At 40.4% G+C, this 22,022-nt stretch overlaps 1 protein-coding gene across 1 annotated transcript in view; it reads left to right on the top strand.

Moving 5' to 3' along the window:
• The window catches only part of LOC150078319 (uncharacterized protein ZK1073.1-like), a 483,468-nt gene that overhangs the window by 256,495 nt on the left and 204,951 nt on the right, over window positions 1-22,022 (top strand). Inside the window, exon 5 of the mRNA XM_090384761.1 lies at window positions 19,044-19,106. Within this exon, the coding sequence (XP_090240887.1) occupies window positions 19,044-19,106 (63 nt within the window). The remainder of the gene's footprint in view (window positions 1-19,043; window positions 19,107-22,022) is intronic.

The following is a 22,022-nucleotide window of genomic DNA, read 5'->3' as shown; positions in this document are numbered from 1 at the left end:
ATGAAGATACACATACATAAGCTAAAGATCATTTTTAAGTACTATTTCAGAATTTATAAATATTTTACTCTGCCTATGGGAAGTATTTTTAAATTGAGGATTTCTGATTGCTTAACATTCTATTCATTAAACTCATTACTAAGTTGGAATAATGAGCTTTTGGAGTTTCAACATACCTTAAAAGGTCACAAATTTCAATAAGACAGCAACGATCCACTAAGTAATTGAGAACTGTTCACAACCATCAGAACTTAACACTTAACGTGGTCGACGTATCCAATTATGGATATCAATGAAATCAAGTACAATATGTCACCTACATTATAATAAAATGTTTATACTAAAAAGTTTTAGCGTTGAAAGCCTCAGACTACAGAAAATTCACTAATCGAACAAGATAGTGCCATGTCAAGCATCATTTCAGTTCGTAGTAAATCATCGATCGAACTAGGTGAAATGGCACTGTTTCTGTTATATCTCATATTGTGAATGCCTTCACAACGAGTTGCCCTGATATTGAACTACGTTGAATGAGGTAGTTCAATGTCGCTTCGATAGTGGATTCTCGAATAGGCAACACTTCGCTAGTGGACTCTCAGCGGATACCACAACCAAACTTGGTAGTGGTATCCGGCGAGAATAAGTAATATTAATCTTCTCCACAGGGGAAGCGTTCGATGTAGTGCAATATCAGTGCAACTCGCTGTGAAGGCAATCACAATATGATATATAACAGAACGGTGCAATTTCACCTACATCGATCGGTGATTTTCTACGAACTAAAATGATGCCTGGCACTAACTTGTTCGATTACCAAAATGTTTATAATGTTTTATATTTTTTTAAATATAAAAATTAAAAATTTCTATATTTAAAAAAACGTATTATGTGGGAAAACGTCATTATAATATGTTAATTAATACACTGTGTATTATTTATCACAAATTTTTTATGCGGGAAAACGTTTTACCCAGGAATCTTCTTACACGGGAAAATAATACATTACAATAAATAGTTGAAATTGGGAATTAAGAAACCAAACCTACACTGGTGTGTAAAACTTAAGGACCAACTATTTCTAAAGGTTACAACCACAAAAGCTTTACTTAAGGTACTGATGAGAGTAGATTCAGTCTCAGCAGCGATTCTGGACGTCAGCTAACCTGGCGAGAGGTTGGCACACGGTATCACCCCGCAAACATCACTGAAAGGGATCGATATGGCGGTCGAGGTATTCTCGTTTGGGGAGGTACACAACTCCAGATACTGGAAAGCGGTACTGTAACCGGTGCACGCTACTGTACTGAGGTAATCCTTCCCCATATGCATCTGTTCTGAGGTGCCATTAGCCCCGAGTTCGTGTTTATGGATGCTAACGCACACCCCATCCCAATGCAGCTGTTGATATTCTTTTGGAAAGTGAGGACATTGTTCGTATGGATTGGCCTGCCCGTTTCTTCTGATCTAAATCCCATCAAACACATGGGATGCTCTGGGGAGACGCCTAGTGGCACGTCCACGCCCATCAGAAAATGTTCACCAGCTGAAGATGGCGCTCACAGAGAAATGGACGATGTTACCGCAAGAACTTATCAACAACATTGTTCTAAGTATGGACAGCGGCCATATCTCCTACTGAGGACCACCTCTTCCCTTTGTTCCATCTTTGGCAGTGATGCAACTGTATCATGGCAGCCAGTCCTATGTTGCCATTTTTGAATAAAGTCCCTCTGTACCGTTTTGTTTCCGTTGTTGTGTCGGTGTTTCTGTACCTCAAGAGGTTCCTTGAGGTTTGGTATGCTTTTCCCATATATGCAGGCCACTCCTATGAGAAGCTACAGGTGAAAACCTGACTGGTCCTTAAATTTTGCACACCAGTGTAGTACAGGGGTAAACTTATGCGGAGAATTTTTTATATAGGTTCGACTGTATATACAGTGGCGCACACAAAAACTGCATCACTTGTGAATTTTGCAAATAATGTGTTTTGCGCTGCATTGCGGTAGCACAGTGGTATCGTCACCATTCTCCCCACACCGGGTTCAAATCCCGTCGATGACGCGAGGAACTTTAATGGGCTTTTTTCACTCCGTGGCTGAGTTAGTCGGTCTCAGGGGTAGATAGTAAGGTTTTTCCCCCAGAAAACTGGGGTTTTTCGTCCAGCAAACAGACAAATCGATCATAGAACACACGCAATTAACAGACATAAGACACAGCACAGCAGATGAATTTAATTATTCGGGTGGCCTAAATATAATAGTTTTTACCTAAACATCTTAGGGATTGAAAAACGAACCCTAATGCTATAAGTCAACCTTCATCCTAGCAATAACCTATGCAGCTGCAGTATGGTACACCAAAACATCACTAGTAACCAATAAGAAAATCTTGGATATTACACATAGGACCATCCTATTGACAACCACACGAGCTGGCTGCACGGTAAGCTCACCCGCGCTGCAGGTGCTTGCTGGAGTGCTCCCCCTGTATTTAGAAGCTTATGAAAGCAGGACTACTCTACCTGCACTCAAAGAGAGTGGCTGCAAATCATCAAGACTTCACAAACAACCCAGCAAGCAGTCAAAAAATGGAAAGAGCCCGACTCCAGACCTACCTCCTTCAGGAGTGGCAGCAAAGATGGGCCGAGACGACAAAAGGCGAGATCACTCGTAAATTCTTTCCAGAACTGAAAAAAATATACCCAAGGCAACCGGGCTCGTTCTTCGCGGGCTTACACCTGACTTCGTTACTCACAGGACATGGACCCTTCAACCAGAAATTGTTCGGCTTCAGCCTCGCCGATGACCCAAATTTCACGTGTGGGGAGGTCGAAAACCGGAACCACCTACTTTACGACTGCCCACAATACGAAGATCTCAGATGCACCCTTCACGAAAATCCATTACCTCCCGAAAGATATAAGCTCTAGAGTATGGGTATTATTGAGGAACATCACTGCCCCTGTGGCGAGATAGAAACCTGGCAGCACGTTATCCATGAGTGCTAATTATATGAAGGTCTGAGAGAACTCATCACGAGAAATTCCAAGGAGGAATTTCCTGCCTCAGCAAACTTGCGCAGGCATTATTCAGTAGACGAAAAACAATGATAGCAATTTATCAAGGAACGCACTAAGAGACAAACATCAGATGTGGTGTTGCAACACCTGGACAGGACTGTTGAAATGGGTGATCCCCTAATGATAGCAATACAACAAGGAATACACTAAACAGACAAACCTGAGATGAGAGGACATGACACCCAAATAAGACTGGGAGGACTAATGATTCTCCATTGAAAGTAGTCCATTAAGGAATGCACTAAAGAGGCAAAAACCAAATGTGAAGACATGCCACTCGGAAACTACATTAAAGACCACTGATTTCCCCAAAGACAGCAAATCAACTAGGAATGCACATCAGATCTGACGAATAAACCAAGGACTTGATACCCTTGTCTCAGTCTGCAGGAGACAGCAGGGCCATCACCCTGCTGTCTCCTCCAGAGACGGAAGAGGAGTACCGAGCGCTTTCCCAGTACGCACAGAACCTCTTCACAAGGAGAAAGGTGTTAATTGCCATACATCGAAACTGATAGTACAATATCAAAACAAATCGCATAAACTGCTGGAAAAGAAAACTGTGGAAGAAAAGAAAATGAACGGAAAAGAAAGGGAAAAAGGAATAAAGAAAAGAAGGGGGGGAGAAATAACGGGGCTCACCCCATGAGTGTCCCAGCCTGAATCAAGTGGACAGGAATAGAGACAACAAACCGCAGCCTAGCTCCCAAAGCCTTACAGCAGCCTGAAGAAGGCACCCTAGCCCCATCACATTTAAACCCTATTTCCCGGGGGAACGATTCTCTCGTTCCCCACCCTCATTTCTACTCTGGTGGGGGCACAAGCATGCTCCATTGAAACTTGGGACTGTCTCCCCTATTGACCTCATACTTCTGTCTTTCTCCCCCACCCAGTCTTCAGCTCCTCCCTCTCTATCTTCATGCTAGCGAAGCCCCCACACACCTAAATTTAAACACATCCAAAATATCTTCGCTCACGTCCCGGCCTATCAACTCAAACGACATCAACCCCCACGATTGAAGCTGGTATGTGTATGCACGTTGTGTGTATATATGTATTTGCATACATACATATATACATACAATATAAATACAATATAAGAATATATATATATGTATTTGTTTATTTTTTTTTTAGGTCCTAGCCACTGAAATCTAGGAAATTATGTGGCAGGACCTGCCAGAGTGAAACTAACACTGCTGGGTTCCTGGTCGGCCTCCACGGGGTGCAGGTGCAACGTTGGGCCTCAGCAGGGGTACAACGGCTAAACGACCAGATGAACAACGGTACAAGACACAACACATATACAATATCCATACACTTTTAAATCTCTGGCATTTCCAGCGAACTGGTACACCCACAATGAAAACTACGCGGAGATTGGGGAAACCTCTGGTGCAGTCCGACTCTAAATACACCTTACACCTAAACATCCTGTCTGCGCGGGTAGCACAGTGGTATTGTCACAGTCCTCCCTACACCGACTGGAAAAGGCCCGTTCGAATCGCGTCGATAACGCGAGGAACTTTAATGGGCTTTTTTTCACTCTGTGGCTAAGTTAGTCGGTCTCAGGCATAGATAGCAAAGTTTCCCCCTTAGAAGCTGGGGGTTTTTCGTCCAGCAAAAGAGACAAATCGACCATAGAAGACACACAATTAACAGACATAAGACATACAGCACGGCAGATGAATTTAAATATTCGAGTGGCCTAATATAATAGTTTTTTTTTTTTTTTTTGTTTTTTTTTGTACCTAAACATCCTAACAGGACATGTCGCTCTTAAAGCTGTTCCCGGACTGGTGACAAATCCTCTTTGATCCTGTGGGAAAGAGGATTCCTGGAACCACATCCTGTTGTCCTGCCCTAACTATGAAGAACAACAGACAACACTTAAAAATTAGGTTCAGAACATCTCAGAAGTCAATCTTAAAGCCTTAATTGAAAATGAAACTAACTTTGAAGCCCTTCAAATCTTCACCAACGACGTCTTCAGCAGAAGAATGCAGATGCTTCACGACACTGGATAATCCAGCAAGCTCTTGCTGAGCTGTTCCCTGTGTCACCTACCGGTCAGCCTGGACTTGATTTCTTCTGTTCTTTGAGGTTGTTCAGAGATGTCAACCACAGTTTTTTTATTATCATTATTCCATTTATTTTATTTTTTATGTGTTTATTTCTTTTATTTTATTTTATTTTATTATTTTTATTTTTATTTTTATTTTATTTTATTATTTTATTTATTCATTTTATTATTTTATTTTTCTTTCTGCTGGTACTCAGGACTCAGCATTCTGAGTACGGGATTGCTGGCATCCACTTGTATTATACTACCTCCAGTGGATGCGGGATTTTAGCGCACTACCGAGGCGCAGATAGTAGATTATGCCCGGCTCCACGTGCCTTGAAACTGGCATCAGGCAGCAGTTGCTCAGGTGTTGGCTGCTCACATTTCAGGCCCTGATTACACAGATTCTGTAGTCAAGACAGAGACAATTTGCGGGGATGGACCCAGGTCCTGGAGCCGCTACAAACAGGCCACATACATAAATGTCATTGAGTGTGCATACATGCATTTCTTTTACTTTTGAGTCTTTAAAAGTTTTGTTCCGTTTCACAGTTTTGTAAGAGAAGCTCCATTTTCTGCTGGAGTTTCTTACACAGGTTCGAATGATTGTAAATAGAGAGTGTTTCTGTTTATGTAAATAAATAAAAAATAAAAAAAATAAATAAATACCTAATCATCATTGCTGACCAGGCATACTCTTTCATGGCAACGGTCTTCCCTCTCTGGCGGTGCCATCTTTCAGCAGGATAATGCACCATGCCACACCGCCCGAATTGTTTTAAGACTAGTTCGCGGAACATGAGGAAGAGTTCCCTGGCCTCCAAATTCCCAAGACATCAATCTCATTGAGCATTGTGGTTTGCGTTGGAACAGCAACTCCGATCTGCGGCATCTCAACCACGGACCTTACAGGAGTTAAAGGATCTGCTGGTTACGTGTTGGTACCAGATACCACAAGACACATTTAGAAATTTTGTAGCGCCCATGCCTCACCCGGTACGAGATGTTTTGGCTGCACGTGGAGGACCAACATCATATTAGGTAGGTGGTAATAATGTTTTGGCTCATTAGTGTATATCTCTGTGAATGAAATCCAATAAAAAAAAAAAAAAAGACTCCATTTAATTGCCATAAATATCTTCCCAAAGGGTAAAATGCGTAATTAATGGAAATATGAGAAATCATGCAAATGGCAAGTCAGCAAAATAAATTCTCAATATTTTGTTGTTGTTCCTCGAGCTGCAATTACAGCCTTGCAACGATCTGGCATAGAGTTAATCAACTTCTGGATATACGGTTGCCCAATTTCGTGGTACCACATACCCTACAGTGCTCTCCTGCACCAGAATCTTACTTGTTGGTTTCTTCTGAGCAATTCTAGGTGGCATTATGTGCCAGCAATTTTCGATATGGTTCAAATCTGCACTGTTGCCAGGCCAGTCCAACACTGTAATGCCAGCATTTTTGAGGTATGACTGCACCTTAAGGGAGAAAAACTAGGGAACACATTGGTGTAAATATGCTTTCAGCCTAGTGAGACAAGAAGACAAACTCATCATTAAATCTAAATAGCATAAAACTTACCAATTTTGCTGTGTGGCAAGGTGCTGAGTCCTGTTGAAAAATGCAGTTTTGGACGTCTGTGTGGTGATCCCTAATAACGGGTTTCAGGCACTCCTCCAATACAGCAGTGTAGGTTTCTGCATTCACCCTTCTGTTAATAAACTTAATTCGTCCCACCCCTTTGCTTGTTATGTATCCCCAGACCATCTGACCTGCGGGGAACCTTACAGTCGGTGTTATGCAGTCAGGATGGTATGCCTCCGATTTTCGTCTTCTGAATATCGCTTCCCATCCGAGCCATGCAGGTTGGATGGAGGTCGGACGAGATTAGATATTAACAGCAGAACAAAACTCAATCGACACCATTACTATTCAAGAGTCATATTTTGCTAAAGGGTGTAATCCAACCTATTCACCAGCAAACGAAGATTTGTATTGTTGTATTAAACGACAAATTGATGTAACTGTCATTAACCACATTTGTCACCAAACTGCAACTTGTATCCTTGTCACATATTCTACCATGACCTTTTATATCATCTCAATATACTACCCTCCATCTGAAGACTTAAATAATTCGTTAAATTATCTAGAATCCACATTGAATTTTCTGGGTCCTCATAATGTCCTTATTTCAGAGGATGTAAACGTCAAGTCTAAGTTTTGGTTTAGTGCACGCTCTGATGCGCGAGGAAAGTTACTGGAAGAATTTATTATTAATAATAACATGAAGATTTTTAAAATACTTAACAGTTCACTACGTTCTCCAGCTTCTCAGGCGAATAAAATATTGATATCACTTACTCAAATTCCTTCTGTAATCTAGCTATCAACGATTGGACTGTACAGCCTAACTGGACAAAAAAAAAACAAAAAAACTATTATATTTAGGCCACCCGAATAATTAAATTCATCTGCCGTGCTGTGTCTTATGTCTCTTAATTGCGTGTGTTCTATGGTCGATTTGTCTGTTTGCTGGACGAAAACCCCAGTTTCTGGGAAAAAAACCTTGCTGTCTAGGCCTGATACCGACTAACTCAGCCACGGAGTGAAAAAAAGCCCATTAAAGTTCCTCTGTGCTACTGCGCAGACAGCCTAACTGGACAACTAGTGATCATCGGGCAATTTCTTTCTCGGTCTCCATACCTGCTCGTCCCTCAGTTTCGAGTATTTGTGTGCTTGATTTCGTTCGTTTCTCAATTAATAATATTAATTGGAACATATTTGAATACTCCGTAAATGCTGATTTCGCCAAACTGGCTAACTGTCTTTTTGACGTCATGTCTGTGACTGAAGCTGCAACACAGATTCAAAAATTTCTGATGAATGCATCATATAAATCATCAAGGAAAAAAACGTGTCAATTCCAGAACTTGTTCCTGATGGTCGTCAGAATTATCTTCGCTTCGGAAACAGGTCCACCACGCTCGACGCACATATCAGCGAAATCATCATTTGTCTCAGGCTGATGTTAGCACCATTTATAATTGTTACACTGGTCTCAAGAAACAGTATGGGAAGGCGATTGCTACCAGAGAGAAGAAATCATGGACAAAATTTATGCACAACTCTGGTAATGCAGACCCGTGGGGTCTACTTTATAAAGTTGTAAGAAAAAAATTATTTACACAAGAAGTGTACGGATTAATCCTATACAAAGGTTTGGAGATCACTAACATCAGTAGCAAAGTCACAGTCAAAGTCACATACCGGAAAGAGATCTTCCAAAATTCGTACAGACTTACCGAAATATGAATCGGCTGCAAAGTACCAAAGAATTGTGAGTAAAAGTGAAACTTTCTGTTTTAAGAACAATAATAATTTGTTGACTGGAAAAATATACCTTCTCTAACAGTTATGTAAATATGTAAGTTATATATGGAATTATTAGTGAATTGTAAATATATGATTTGTATAATGTACAGAATCATTAATGTGTAAATACTGTATATATTAAACATAAAATTTGTATATAATATTTCGGGACGAGACTACGTGTTCAGTATATGTAACCCACTGCACGTAGTATCTCGCACCCTGATATGTACTTAGCACCCTCCTGGCACTTTGCCATGGGGTGGTTTCCTTATGGAAATAAACAGATAATAATAATAATAATAATAATAATAATAATAATATCTTATACGTTTCACTTTTTTTTAAGGTGATGCAGTTTTTTGTCCACCACTGTATATGTACACTGAGTGATCACTGAATTATGACCATTCCTATGAAAACTGAATACGACCCGTTGACCACGTGAGGTATGACAGTGTGCGGTTAGTCGACCTACGTAGCACAGATAGGATGTCGGTGGTTCAGTAGGTAGTAAAATTCCGAGCGTGATGGGTAAAAGGAAGGATTTATTGAACCTTGATAAAGGACAGATTGTGGGAGCGCGACGAGCTGGTGCCTCGATTTCCCAAACGACTGAACTGATGGGGTGTTCGAGGGCCGCCGTTGTTAAAGTGTACCAGTAGTGGCGTCAAAATGGTGAAACAACGACCCGACGGCAAAACTGCAAAGGTCAGCGAAAGGTTGATGTTAAGTTGAGCGCCGGGTCCGACGACTCGTACAGGCGAACAAGGCGCAGCATTGTTGAAGAGTTGACTACCCACAACATGGGCCAACCCCGAACAATATCTGCCATGACCATGCGTCGCACGTATGGACTATACCATCAGACGACTCCCTACGGCATTCTCTCCTAACCAAGGTTTATCGGCGTAAAAACTCCCTGGTGCAAAGAGCATGCAAGTTAGACGTTAGAAGACTGGAAGAAGGTGTGCTGGTCGGATGAGTTATGTTATTTACTCCACACGGTGGATGGTCGTGTATGGATTTGGCGTCAACAACATGAGGCGCTTCATCCATCATACATGGTATCAAAAGTGCAGGCCCGTGTATGGTGTGGGGCATGTTTCACTGGCAGGAATTTGGACTCCCTGATGCATGTGGAACAAGTTATCAAGTCTCCGCTATCGTCAACTGCTTGCTGACTGTGTATACCCCACTATGTTACACTTTTTCCTGAATGGCGATGGTGTCTTCCAAGATGACAATGCGCCGAGCCATCGAGCACTTGATGTGCAGGAATGGTTTGAGGAACACAGTTCTGACTCCCAGCATATCGATTGGCCTCCGAACGCCCCACCGATATCGATCCCATAGAGCACTTGTGGGACACTATGGAAAGGAATATCAGGCGTCTGGATACACCAATCACCTCCATACCTGCATTGCTGACCGCATTACACACAGCTTGGTTGTCCTTACCTCCCGAACGCTTCCGACATAAATAAAATAAAATAAATAAATTTTCTGTTTATACTCCGGCACGACAACCAAGTCAGTAGAGTTTACAATAAATCGTCAATACAAATATTTATCGTATTTAGTAGTCACGGGCTTGAACCCCGGTCCACTCAAGGAACGCGTGCTATGCACTCTCGCTCCTGACCACGGGGCTACGTCAGGCCTTCTTGTTGAATCAATGCCACGTCGGATAGCTGCTGTACTGAGGGCAAAAGGAGGACCTACGAAGTATTAGGTAGGTGTTCATAATTCAGTGATCACTCAGTGTATATAGAGAAAAGACTTAAAAACATTTAAAAAAAGAGTATTACAGGAGGAGAGTAATAAATATATACAATTGTAATTTAATTAAATGGTTACGTTTAGAGAATATAAACCTACAGAGTTTAATTAAGTGTTCCGTAAACTTATAATCTTAGTAATTAATTGATAAAGAGTACTATATGTACTTTTCATTTCTGTTAATCAGAGAAAAAAAAAAAAAAAAAAAAAATCATTTAATTTAAGAAAAAACCGGAAGCGCCTGAAATGTAACGCACTACGTACATTAACTTCTTAAGTAATTCATATCACTGTCTGTTTGGTTAAATTGTAATAGTGGCATGTGATACAAGAAAGTAAGCATATGAGCTTATACAAAGTATAGCATCATCCAGAGTGTATAGCATCATCCAAAAAAAAATAAAAATTTTCACACAACCATTCCATCTAAATAAATGTTTGTCCAGTTCCTCCTTGAATTTATTTAAGCTATCAACTTTCACAACGACAGATGGAAGTTTGTTCCAGCAATCAACTACCCGCTGGCTAAAGGCAAATTTCCGTAAGTCTATTCTACAACTTTCTTTCCTCAGTTTCAATTAATTCCCCCTCAGGTTCGTAATCTGAGCAAGCGGAAGAATCCCATCAGAATTCAGCGTGCTCAACCCATTCAAAGCCTTATACATCTGATCACCTCGCAGGTGCCTAGTTTCCAGCTGCTGCAATTTGCAGAACTTTGGTAAGAGAATTGCCTTTCTTGGTACGAGACCCCCTTCGTTCCCCTCACCAATCTTGCCCTTCTCTGTACACGCTCAAGCAACTCTACATCTTTCCTAAAATGAGGCTTCCAGACCTATACGCAGTACTCTAGGCTTGGCCTGACTATTGCCATATACAAAGGGATAATCACCTCCTTTTCCCTGCTAGCAAAATTCCTTTATCATTGACAATACCCCATGACTTGCTCTGGCAGCTTCTCAGTATTGCTTAAAAAACTTCATATCTGACGGCACAATCACTCTCAGATCTTTTTCATTTTCTACCATCCTAAGTATAGTACCACACAGTTGGTACGTTCCTCTGGTGTTACTTCTACCCATATACAGTACTTTGCATTTGTCAATGTTAAACTACAGTTGCCACTTCTCAGCCCATCTGCCCAAATTTTCTAGATCCTGCTGCAGTAGCGCACTGCCATTACTATCATTTAACAACCTTGACAACCTTTGTATCATCTGAAACTTCGGCACTAAGTCTGATATACCTTCCTTAATACCATTGGTTAATATGCATAAATATATATGATAAACGATCAATAAATAGGGCTATAATTTTAAGCAATGTCCGTAAACGCACCTAACTTAAAAACGGCGCACTGAGGCCTGAAAATTCTTACTATTACAGTCGAAACTCTGTATAGCTACCGTTTTTTTTTTAAGTTTTAGCTTTGTGATCTATGTGGCAGGTCCCAGTCAACTTCCCATAAACCTAATGCTTTATTACATTCGTGATAATGACCTTGAAAGAAGGGCAATTCTCAGTAATGACCCAAAAATTTCTGTCTTTACGGATCTTTAGACAATCATTTTTCCTCCTCGTTTTATCCGGGGGCACGCAACTTATCTGTTCACACAGTAAAACTAAACGAGCGTACTTCGCACCGCTGGTTGGCGCGCAGCCTAGAAGGTCCTCAGAGAACTTTAAAACTTTGCAGCTGCTGCATTTAAGCGTAGGAGACAAACCCTCAGGGAGGAACTCACCACTGTGTGCTAGTGCATCTATGTAAATTTCTCTCTCTCTCTAGTGTATCAATGTCAATTTTTTTTTTTTTTTTTTGGCTCGCGTTAGCACCACGGGTGAATCCACCCCCCCTCTGGAATGGGCCCCAGGGAATCCTGGCCCACCTTCTGGAACACCAGGTGGTTCTGAGTCTCTGTTGAGACGGTACGTGCTTTACTGGGGCTGGCCCTCCTTCCCGTGGTGTGGACGAGTACCAAGAATCATCTCTCCAGGTGACTGATGTTTCTGGGTAGGCAAGTGGCCCGAACACAACGGAACATGCACACCTCTCACACAAACTTACACCAATCATATTTCTGACCCTTTTTCTGTTGATTCTGTTCTTCACAGTGACACGAGGCGGAGTTGAACAGAAGTTGTGACCGTGGAAACAGCGCAACTAGGAGCGTTAGATCTGGGCACGCGCCTATTTGTTTTCAACATACACGAGGCGGACTACACGCGAGGGGCTGACTCACTTCAGTTGTCCTCTCCAGTATGTCTTTTTATTTATATATTTTTTTAATTGATCAATATGTTCGACAGTGAAAAATTTATTAGAAGTTGAAAAACATTTAGCTCTGTACGACAGGAGTTAAAAGGAATATAGTAATCATGAAAGCTCTTCACTGACATGCGATAATACAAAAAGAATCTATCAAGGTATTTTCTATGATCGCTAAACTTCAAATGAAAAATACTTCTCAGCCTGGTCGACAAAATAGGATGAACCTACCAACGGCAGCGCCTTTTTGATGTATTAAGTAAATAAACGCACAGCGCAGGTAGACCGTACAACTGGGTTGTATCCATTTTTGATGTTCAGATAAGACTGATCAGCTTACTAGAAACCGCTTGTGCTACGCGCCGCTCTTTACACTCCGCCTACTCGTCCGTCTATATTTGCCTTGTAATTCAACAATTTTCCGCGGAAACACGCAAGTATAAAAGATCCCTTAGGCGCGTTAGCATTTATGCATGATGTCCTATTTGTCTTCACCACGTTTATCTGCACGTCCGCATGTAACAACTTGATTCCCAGTGGACGCATTTTCATACAATTTTACATTTCGACCTGTTAAAAAGATCTGTCTAGCCGTTACAAATTTAATTAGATTCAGACCTATAGAAATCCATCTTTTTTTACCGTCCGTCCGCAGGTAATAACTACTCCAGTGGATGAATTTTCATTTAGAACGGTTTGTTGAGTATTCTCAAATTTCATAAAATCGCAACCAACAGAAATTCGGCAATTATTATTATTATTATTTTATTTATTTACTATTATTATTTTTTTTTCATACATATCGCATAGGCGATCCATATACCGTATGTTGTAGTCAGAAGCACTGGATATTACGTTTGCTGACATGCGCTGGCTGTAGGAATTAATGGACAATGTGGCGGTTACACAAAAACAAAGTTTTCTCGCTTCGTGCATAAACGTCATTGCACTTTGCTCTTTTTTTATATATATAAATCATGAATAATTACTATTTGTTAACGCGCCCGAACTGTAACGCATTGCGTATTTTAAATAAAATGTTTACTTTATTGCAATATTCTCATTTCAAAATAAAATTAAAAAATCAGAAAACCGTTCCTGTAGACAAAACGTTTTTTTAAAAAGACTGAATTGTTTGCGCATGGGATGAATACTGAAGATTAAGTCTTCCGATTGAATGGTTTCAGAAATTCATGTTTCACGATATACACTAAAGAGGATCTCATTGCAGATGCCATAAGATCCTCTTCAGTGCAAAGAAATCTGAAATTTGTAGGTGATGAAGAAGCGGAACCTACTATGCGAGCGCTTATAGTATTCACATATCGGATTGCACGCAAGGGTGGAGGCGTCGCAATATTTTACAAGAAATCCGCTTTCCAGCTATTGGATAATAAATCCAGTAACTCCCCTAACTATGAAGCAATCCTCGTTACGTTAGGATACAACTTCGTGACGTTTGACATCTGTGTGGTGTACGCCTTCCCCACCCTCCAACGCCTTCCCAGCAAATCATCCTTGAAGTTTCCAACTGGATAATCAATCAGCTGCATCCCACAGCTTCTCACTTAGTTTGTGGTGATTTCAATTTACCTCCTCAGCTATCTAATCTGAAAAAGGATCTTCTGGCACACTTGAGATGTGATACAGCTTATTAATGAAGCTCCAACCAGGGGGAATAACCTCTTAGATTTAGTTCTAGCCTCTATCCCTTGCACCCTTGAGTACATTGCAGAAACGTCATTTGACTCTGATCATGTCCCAATACATGTGACTGCATATCTGCCAGCCCCCAAATTAGAAGCCAGAAGGACAACAAAAAAGGTTGACATCACTAGTCCCAACTTACTTGATGTAGATAAGTGCATCAGAGCCGCCTCTCTCATTCCCTGGGTGACCTTAGAGCCTTGTGACCCAGAGCTAGCTGTGAACATTCTCACAAACTGGATCAACACGGTTGCCAAATATGCTGCCTCTAAAAAAATCACAATCAGTCCGTATACAAGACTTTGGTGGAATTCAGAACTCAAAATGAGTTTCCAGCTGAAGCAACAGCTCCATCGCACATGGAAACAATCGCAAAATATCAATGATCGCATCGTTTATTCAAGGGCATGGGCTCAATTTAATCGCCTAAAATCTGAGGCAATCAAATTATACGTTAACCGAGATCTGGCTAAAGGAAAAATTCCATACAAGAAAGTGAACCTTCATTTTTCTTTGCAACTTGATCCTGAATTGTGGCTCGATTTCGTCACAAGATTTAATCGTAATCCTACGCCAAACTCATATCTGGCTATACTAGCAGAGCCCACCCAGCAAGAAGTGTTGAACACCATTCAGATCACAAAACAACAGCTGATTGTCGCCAACAATTCTCTACCTGCCTCGTCAACCACTGGTGATGATGGAGTTCCCCAATTCATGCTCAAATGCCTAAGTCCATACATTATTCAGCCACTTTTAATTATCTTCAACCAGTTACTCTCGAACCAGATTTTCCCACAGCAATGGAAAAATTATCTCATCAAACCTTTAGCCAAAGTTCAGTCGCCATCGAAACCTAAACACTTCCGACCCATCTCCAACTCCTCTAGCCTGCTGAAGCTCCTGGAGAAGACCTTACTCCCCATCCTCACCAAGCAGATCTTGCCCAGTAATCCAGCCCAAATTCACTACTCCCTTCCAAACAGATCAACGATCACCAATCTGCTAGCCACCACGAATACTATCTTGTCAGCATTCGAGAAAAGGCACGAACTAGCTGTTACTTACTTAGACATTGAGGCTGCATTTGACGCCGTCCAAGTAAACCAACTACTCACTCTCCTGGAATACCACTTCCAGATCACAGGGAACATATTATGCTTTCTCTCCTCTCTTCTGAATAACCGAGTTATAAAGCTTCATACAGGAGATCGCACCCTTACTAGATCAGTCCCCGCAGGAGTCCCACAAGGAGGGGTCCATTCCGGCCTTCTGTTCTCATCTATTATCTCCCCACTGGTTGCACATTCTCGATGTCTACTGAGCTATGCAGATGATATCAAGATACTCACTCCCATCATCCCTGGTCAAGACCTTGATCTGGTAAAAACGGAAATTAACAATACTCTCATTGCAGTCACATCTTACCTCTGCCAGTTTGGGCTCAAGATCAATCCTGCTAAGTCCGAATTCATGGTGTATTCATTGAAGCAAACTCCTTCGTCTCTCCAGCCTTCGGTCGGCAACACCCTCATCCCAACTGTGTCCAGCCATCGTGATCTGGGCGTTGTATTCGACTCCAAACTTCGATTCAACGCCCACATAGACATGCTCCTCACACGTGCTTCAAGACTCCGGTGGATATCAAAACAGCATCTCCTTCATGTCAGAGATAAAAAGACAACCGTGAGGTACATAAGAACAATCATCTTTCCACCTTTACTCTATGCCGCTGAAATTTGGGCGTCAGCGGCACCATCAATAAAGAAACCACTCTTTGCCACAGAATTCTGGCTCCTAAAGTGGGCCAACAGGAAGCACAACCTTCCAGCTCTGATTCGTACCAAGCAGCTTGCCAACTCTCTCGGGATTCCACTGCTTCCCACCTTAGTCGACGACCAACGCCTCCTAGCAACAGTCAAGATGATAACAGGCATAATTACTACACCTTCATTCTGGGATACCTGTGGCTGGAGGATCCCCCTGCTGCCCTTAGGGCCAATCCCGAGCTCGACATCGCATTCAGCACGGCTCCATCTCTCGGACAGGTTCCTCCCTCAGCAGATGTTGAAGCAAACCCAGGCACTTGACGCCGACTTGAACAAATTCGCTGCTGACCGGACTTACCGGAAAAAAATTATGGTTAGTAGGACTAATCAGCAATGACTGATGTGTACCTTGCATCTGTTCCTGTCTGATTGAGCTGGTGCTCTTATCTCGATGTTAAGTCAGCTCAATCAAACTTAACTCTCGTAAGGAGTTCTCTCCTTTGTATCAAAATATGTTTTCATTTGTAAAATTATCTTTTTTTGTAAATAATTGTTAGATTTTCCCGGAAGTTTCAGGAGGCTGTAAAAATGTAAACCCCTGGCTTTTTGGCCGTGAAGGGCATTAATGATTCTCTCTCTCTCTCTCTCTCTCTCTCTCTCTCTCTCTCTCTCTCTGGCTTAGTGTCAAAGTTAACTACAAAATTGTATTTTCTTTTTGCGATAATTTTTGTCTTACTTTATACAAATAACAATGCATATCATGTCATAGAACTGTATAACTTGCAAAGTACTCTCTAGTACTTTGCAAGTTAGCTTAAGATGCAAGTACATTTCCGGTAAACCAAGAAAATGTCAAAAGACTTTTTTTTTTATTAATTACAAAAACATAAACTACAAAATGATTTCGTAGTTAACGTTGTTTTACACTAAACCCTCGTATGGTTGAGGAACAACTTTTGTTGAAGGACGCCCATTGAGCATTAGAACTTGCCTTGTTTTTTTTTCTCCAAGCGCAGCATAACTGAAAGTGAGTGAACCACTATAATGCGCCTTCATAATTCTCTTTTAAAAGATGCTCTACCACTGAAACAGCGCATTTTGACAGATCATTTTTTAAAGTTTGGAAGCAATTCCACTGCCTATGGCCGGGTCTTGATATATATGTATATACACATATACGTGATACTATACATATGTGCTACTGTGTACAATCTTTATTTTCTTGTTTAGTACTGTAGTACATATTCTGAATGTTCAATCTTTTCTTTGTTCTTTTGCTGATTTTATGAACTAGCTATATAACAACTGATTTTCTCATTTGCTTGGGGGGGGGTTTGTTATAAAAGAGCTTTGACTGTATCGCACATCACAGGTGATAATAGATCCAGGCCTCGATCCTAGTGCTAGGGTTAGGCAGCAGCTGCTGGCTGCTCCCTGGTGGAAAAGTGACCTGACACTTTTCCACCAGGGAACACACACTAACATCTTGCACCCAAACATTTACACTTTTCAGGCCCAGTATATACAGAGATTTTGTAACACAGGACAAGGTGGAGATGAGTTTTTAGCCTGAAAGCCACCCAGAAACGCGAGCGCGCGCACTCACGCACACACACAGGTGTTCCCACATGAGAAGGTATATTTAAAACTGTATATAAATTAATATATAAATCTTGAAAATGTACATAAAATTGTGTGTGAAAAAAAATTAATGGACTGAAAATGTGTGTTCTCTTAGGACTGTGCGAGGACTAAGTGATTACGATTTGGCTAACAAAAACCGAAGCCGCACATGCGTATTACAACAAATTTGCCGCGGCTTATATTAATTGTTATGATTTACGAGAGAATCGTAACAATTAAAAAGGTCTGAACATTTAATAATTTTATTTATCAGTATTTTATTAAATATACTGATTATACCGTTAATATAGATATAACGGAAATATAGCTTCGCGACCATTAACAAATACAATGACCACCCACAGGTTGGAAATCACTCGGTTAAATGGAGACCAGTGGTGAAGCTGCAGCCGTCTCAGCAAGCCGGTGGTGAATTATCTCGCTATTAAAATCGGATGGAAAGATTGGATGAAAGACCTGGCTGGCATAAGGTTATACGAATAGGAACACCTTAAGAACTGGATGTAATGAGGACTTATTGAAATAAAATGGAAAGAAGTGGAAAAAGTACTCGGTAAGAAGTTTATGTATGTACCGGAAAGGTACAAATGAAAAGACAAAAAAAAAAAAAAAAAAAAAATGGATGGAGGCGGATGAAATGACATTTGGTTTAAATGGCTGGGTGGTGAATTTGATGCAGTATGTGCACAAGAGGGAACCGAGGACGAAGAATAGCAAAAATTCGAACAGCTTTTAGAAGAAAATAACACTGGTAACCTAATCGTTACCATGGGAGAGCAGTAGCACACGCGTTTGACTTGACCCTGGTTCGAACCCAAATGACTACTAAATACGGATAACGGTTGTGTTCTTGTCAAAATTATTAGATTTAAACTCCTCTGACTCCTTTCTCCTGTCTTTAAAAGCCAAGTTTAAAAACAGGCAATTGTAAAATTACAGAATCGGAGGGAATAGAATGGAAAAAAGAAAAAATTAAAGAGGCTATTTATATTAGAAAATTCAAAAAAGAACATTAAACAGACATATATGGGTCATTGAAAGAAGATTTCGTTACATTTTATTTCCGAATAAAACGTAACGAAACTAACGCATACATTTTCACGTGCAGCACACGCTCTCTAAGAAGTAGCACTTCTCACTGGGCTCCTGGCTCGAATGGCATCTCATCACAATGAACAGCTAAGTATGAAGATTACTTGTAACTCAATTCCTTATAACCCTATCTTGCATGTTATCAAGGAATCCGTATAGATTCTGGAACGATATTTTCTTAGCGTAAATTAGTTTATCGTGGTTAACTTGTATACTTAATTGAATGTTAGCACCTAATGAACTGATATATTTCTTCTCTTGCAGTTTTGCCTTTCCCACAATCCAAATGATGGGAGAAGATCTGGTTACAATCCTAGATCAGCTGAAGTAAGTAAATACAATCTTAATAAAATCTATAAATGTAAATTTTTGGATAAACTTCATTTTCTAAAATTTTAAAAGTATTCAGCTGCTGAATATACGAACTGTTATTACACTCTCGACTATTCAGGGATGGATTAAACAATTATGGATTAACCGAGGTTTCCAGAGACCGTGAAAATATAATCAATCTAAACCCAATAACAAAGAAAAATATAATTATAATAATAACAATAATAGTGGAATCCATTACGGTTACAAGTGTTTGTTCTTCTCATTAATAGACTACAGCTCCTTAATAAACATGAAAAAGATGCAAAGTATCAACTTTAATTAGTTTATACGGAACCAGGCAAACAAACATGAAAACGCCGATCGCGCTCAAAAGATTACTCGAAATTTATGTAATACCATTCGCAGGAAAGCAAACCAAGTTAAAAAGTCAAGTGTTTTTGGGTCAGACAGCACCAGGAGTTCCCCCCCATCTCCGCGTAGTATACATTGTCGTGTGATACAGTGCACTGTAAAGGCCAGAGATTTAAAAGTGTATGGATATTGTGATGTGTAATGTTTTGTATCGTTGTTCATCTGGCCTTTTAGCCGTTGGGCCCCTAATGGGACCCACCGTTGCTCACACTTGGCCTCGTGGAGGCAGACCAGATACACCCAGTATAGTTATATTTACTCTGACAGGCCCTGCCACCTAATTTTCTGAGATTTCAGTGGCTAGGATATAAAAAAAAAAAAAAAACGTTACTACTGTATATTTTACGCTGAAAGGTGGTAGGCCATATGGTAATAGGGTTTTTGCATGGTTGACTTAAGTTTTTGAGTGTGGGTTTGGAAAATTTTGGTTTCATTAAACGCGGTCGCAAAGTTAGAGAGAGGGTGGGGAGACTGAAGACTGTGGGGGGAAGACAGAGGTGGGATCAATAGAGAAGATGTTAGAAAGTGGTGTGAAAAAAATTGCATGGTATGATGCCTGTTGGCTAGTTGGACGTATAAATTGAAATGCAATATGTGGTGATGAACGCTATTAAATACATGGTGCCTAAACTGCTCAGGATAGTTCAGAGATATAATGGCTTACAAAGTAGCAGTGAAGAGCAGCTAAACTTTGTTAAGGCGAAAAATATTTGTATTTCGCCTTAACAAAAAAAAATAATAATAATAAATAAATATTTTTAAAAAGAAGAAAGGAACTTACCGTTACAAGGTAACGGTAAGTTCCTTTCTTCTTTTTAAAAGAAAAAAAAAAAATTTATGTTTATACTCCGGCATGACAACCAAGTCAGTAGAGTTTACAATAAATCGTCAATACAAATATTTATAGTATTTAGTAGTCACGGGCTTGAACGCCGGTCCAATCAATGAACGCACGCTATGCACTCTCGCTCCTGACCACTGGGCTACATCAGGTTCTTTCCAATTCCTATATTCCGATATCATTACTTTAGTTGTTGTTTTTTTTTTTTTTTTCAATCTTTTTACTTGCTTCTGTAAGGTCATCCATGATCTGTATGCCCTACGTAATATAATTACTTTTTTTTTTTTATTAGAACATACAGGAGTGGTAGTAAGTGCAGTAACAGTCAGAAGACCACTGACTTAGCCCGTCGTCCTAAGAAGAAGCCCTTCCTACACAAAAAAAATGAAAAAGGCCCGATTGATTTGGTGTAAAGAGCATGTCAAATGGACCCCCAAGCAGTGTAAGTCAGTTATTTTCTCGGATGAGAAGAAATTCAACCTGCATGGCTCTGATGGGAGACAATCGATTCGCCGTAAACGTGGTGAAGAAGCTGTATGGTGTCTACAGTGAAATTCCCTACCAGCCAAATGATATTGGGGGTGCATTTCGTATCGCGGAGTAGGTCACCTCCAGTTTATAAAAGGTTCCGTATGTGTCAATGGATACTTTGAAGGCAAAAATTGCTGCCAATCATTAGAGACCATTTCAACCTGCCAAGTAACTGCATCTTTCAGGACGACTCTGCTTCTTGTCATCGGGCGAAAAGTGTAAGTAGGCACTTCTGTAGTTACTCTAGCTTCATTTCTGCATTAGAGTTTCGACAGTAATGTGTTACATTTGTTAGAGGTGAAAAAATGGTTGAAAGAACGGTCCATTACAACCCTTAGCTGGCCAGGAAACAACCCGGACCTGAATCCTATTGAGAACTGTTGGCATCGTGTGGAATGTCCAGTTGTCAGAAAGAAACCAAAGACCCTTCGTGAACTTCAGGAAGACATAATTCGCGTTTGGAACCACGAACTGTCAGTTGACTATCTTCAGAAATTGATCTTGTCAATGCCTCGACGGTGTGCTGCCGTCATCGTGGCCAGAGGCGGTTCAACTAAATATTAGTTTGCACTTGGTAAACGTTTCATTTTGTTTTCTATTTAAAATGATAAACTGAAGCAAACTGAGAGCTTCTGATAATATTTCAGCCATAATTGTGGTGTTTACCAAAACTGTTGTATAAAGGTTGCAAATTCTCATTTGGAATATTTGAGAGCACCTGTCAAATATTACTTATCTTTGCCTTAACTATTAATAAATATCTTTTGTTTATATTTCTATTTGTGATGCTAATCATTAAGGTAACATACCATCGCGAAAAAGGGTTTAAAATTCCTAGGTGATGCACTTTCTTTGAACACCAGAACACCACTTTCTTTGAACACCAAGATAAATAATATATGTATATATACACATATATTATTTATCCTTATTAAGATAAAGAACATTATTATTTAACCAGGTCCCAACAGCAAGCCGATTTTATTTTCATTTACTATATTTACTGTAATAACACTGCTCGACAAAATCAGCAGAACAAAATGGTTTTAATGAATATTTTATTGTGAACAGTATCGGTGAAGGCGAATATTTGATATAACTGGCATCCCGGCATGCAAATTCCG

Source organism: Mastigoproctus giganteus, chromosome 11, assembly GCF_048544385.1.
Source record: "Mastigoproctus giganteus isolate SK-2022 chromosome 11, ASM4854438v1, whole genome shotgun sequence".
Taxonomy (NCBI): domain Eukaryota; kingdom Metazoa; phylum Arthropoda; class Arachnida; order Uropygi; family Thelyphonidae; genus Mastigoproctus; species Mastigoproctus giganteus.
Note: the sequence above shows the minus strand (reverse complement) of the source record. Positions and strands in the feature narration are given on the sequence as shown.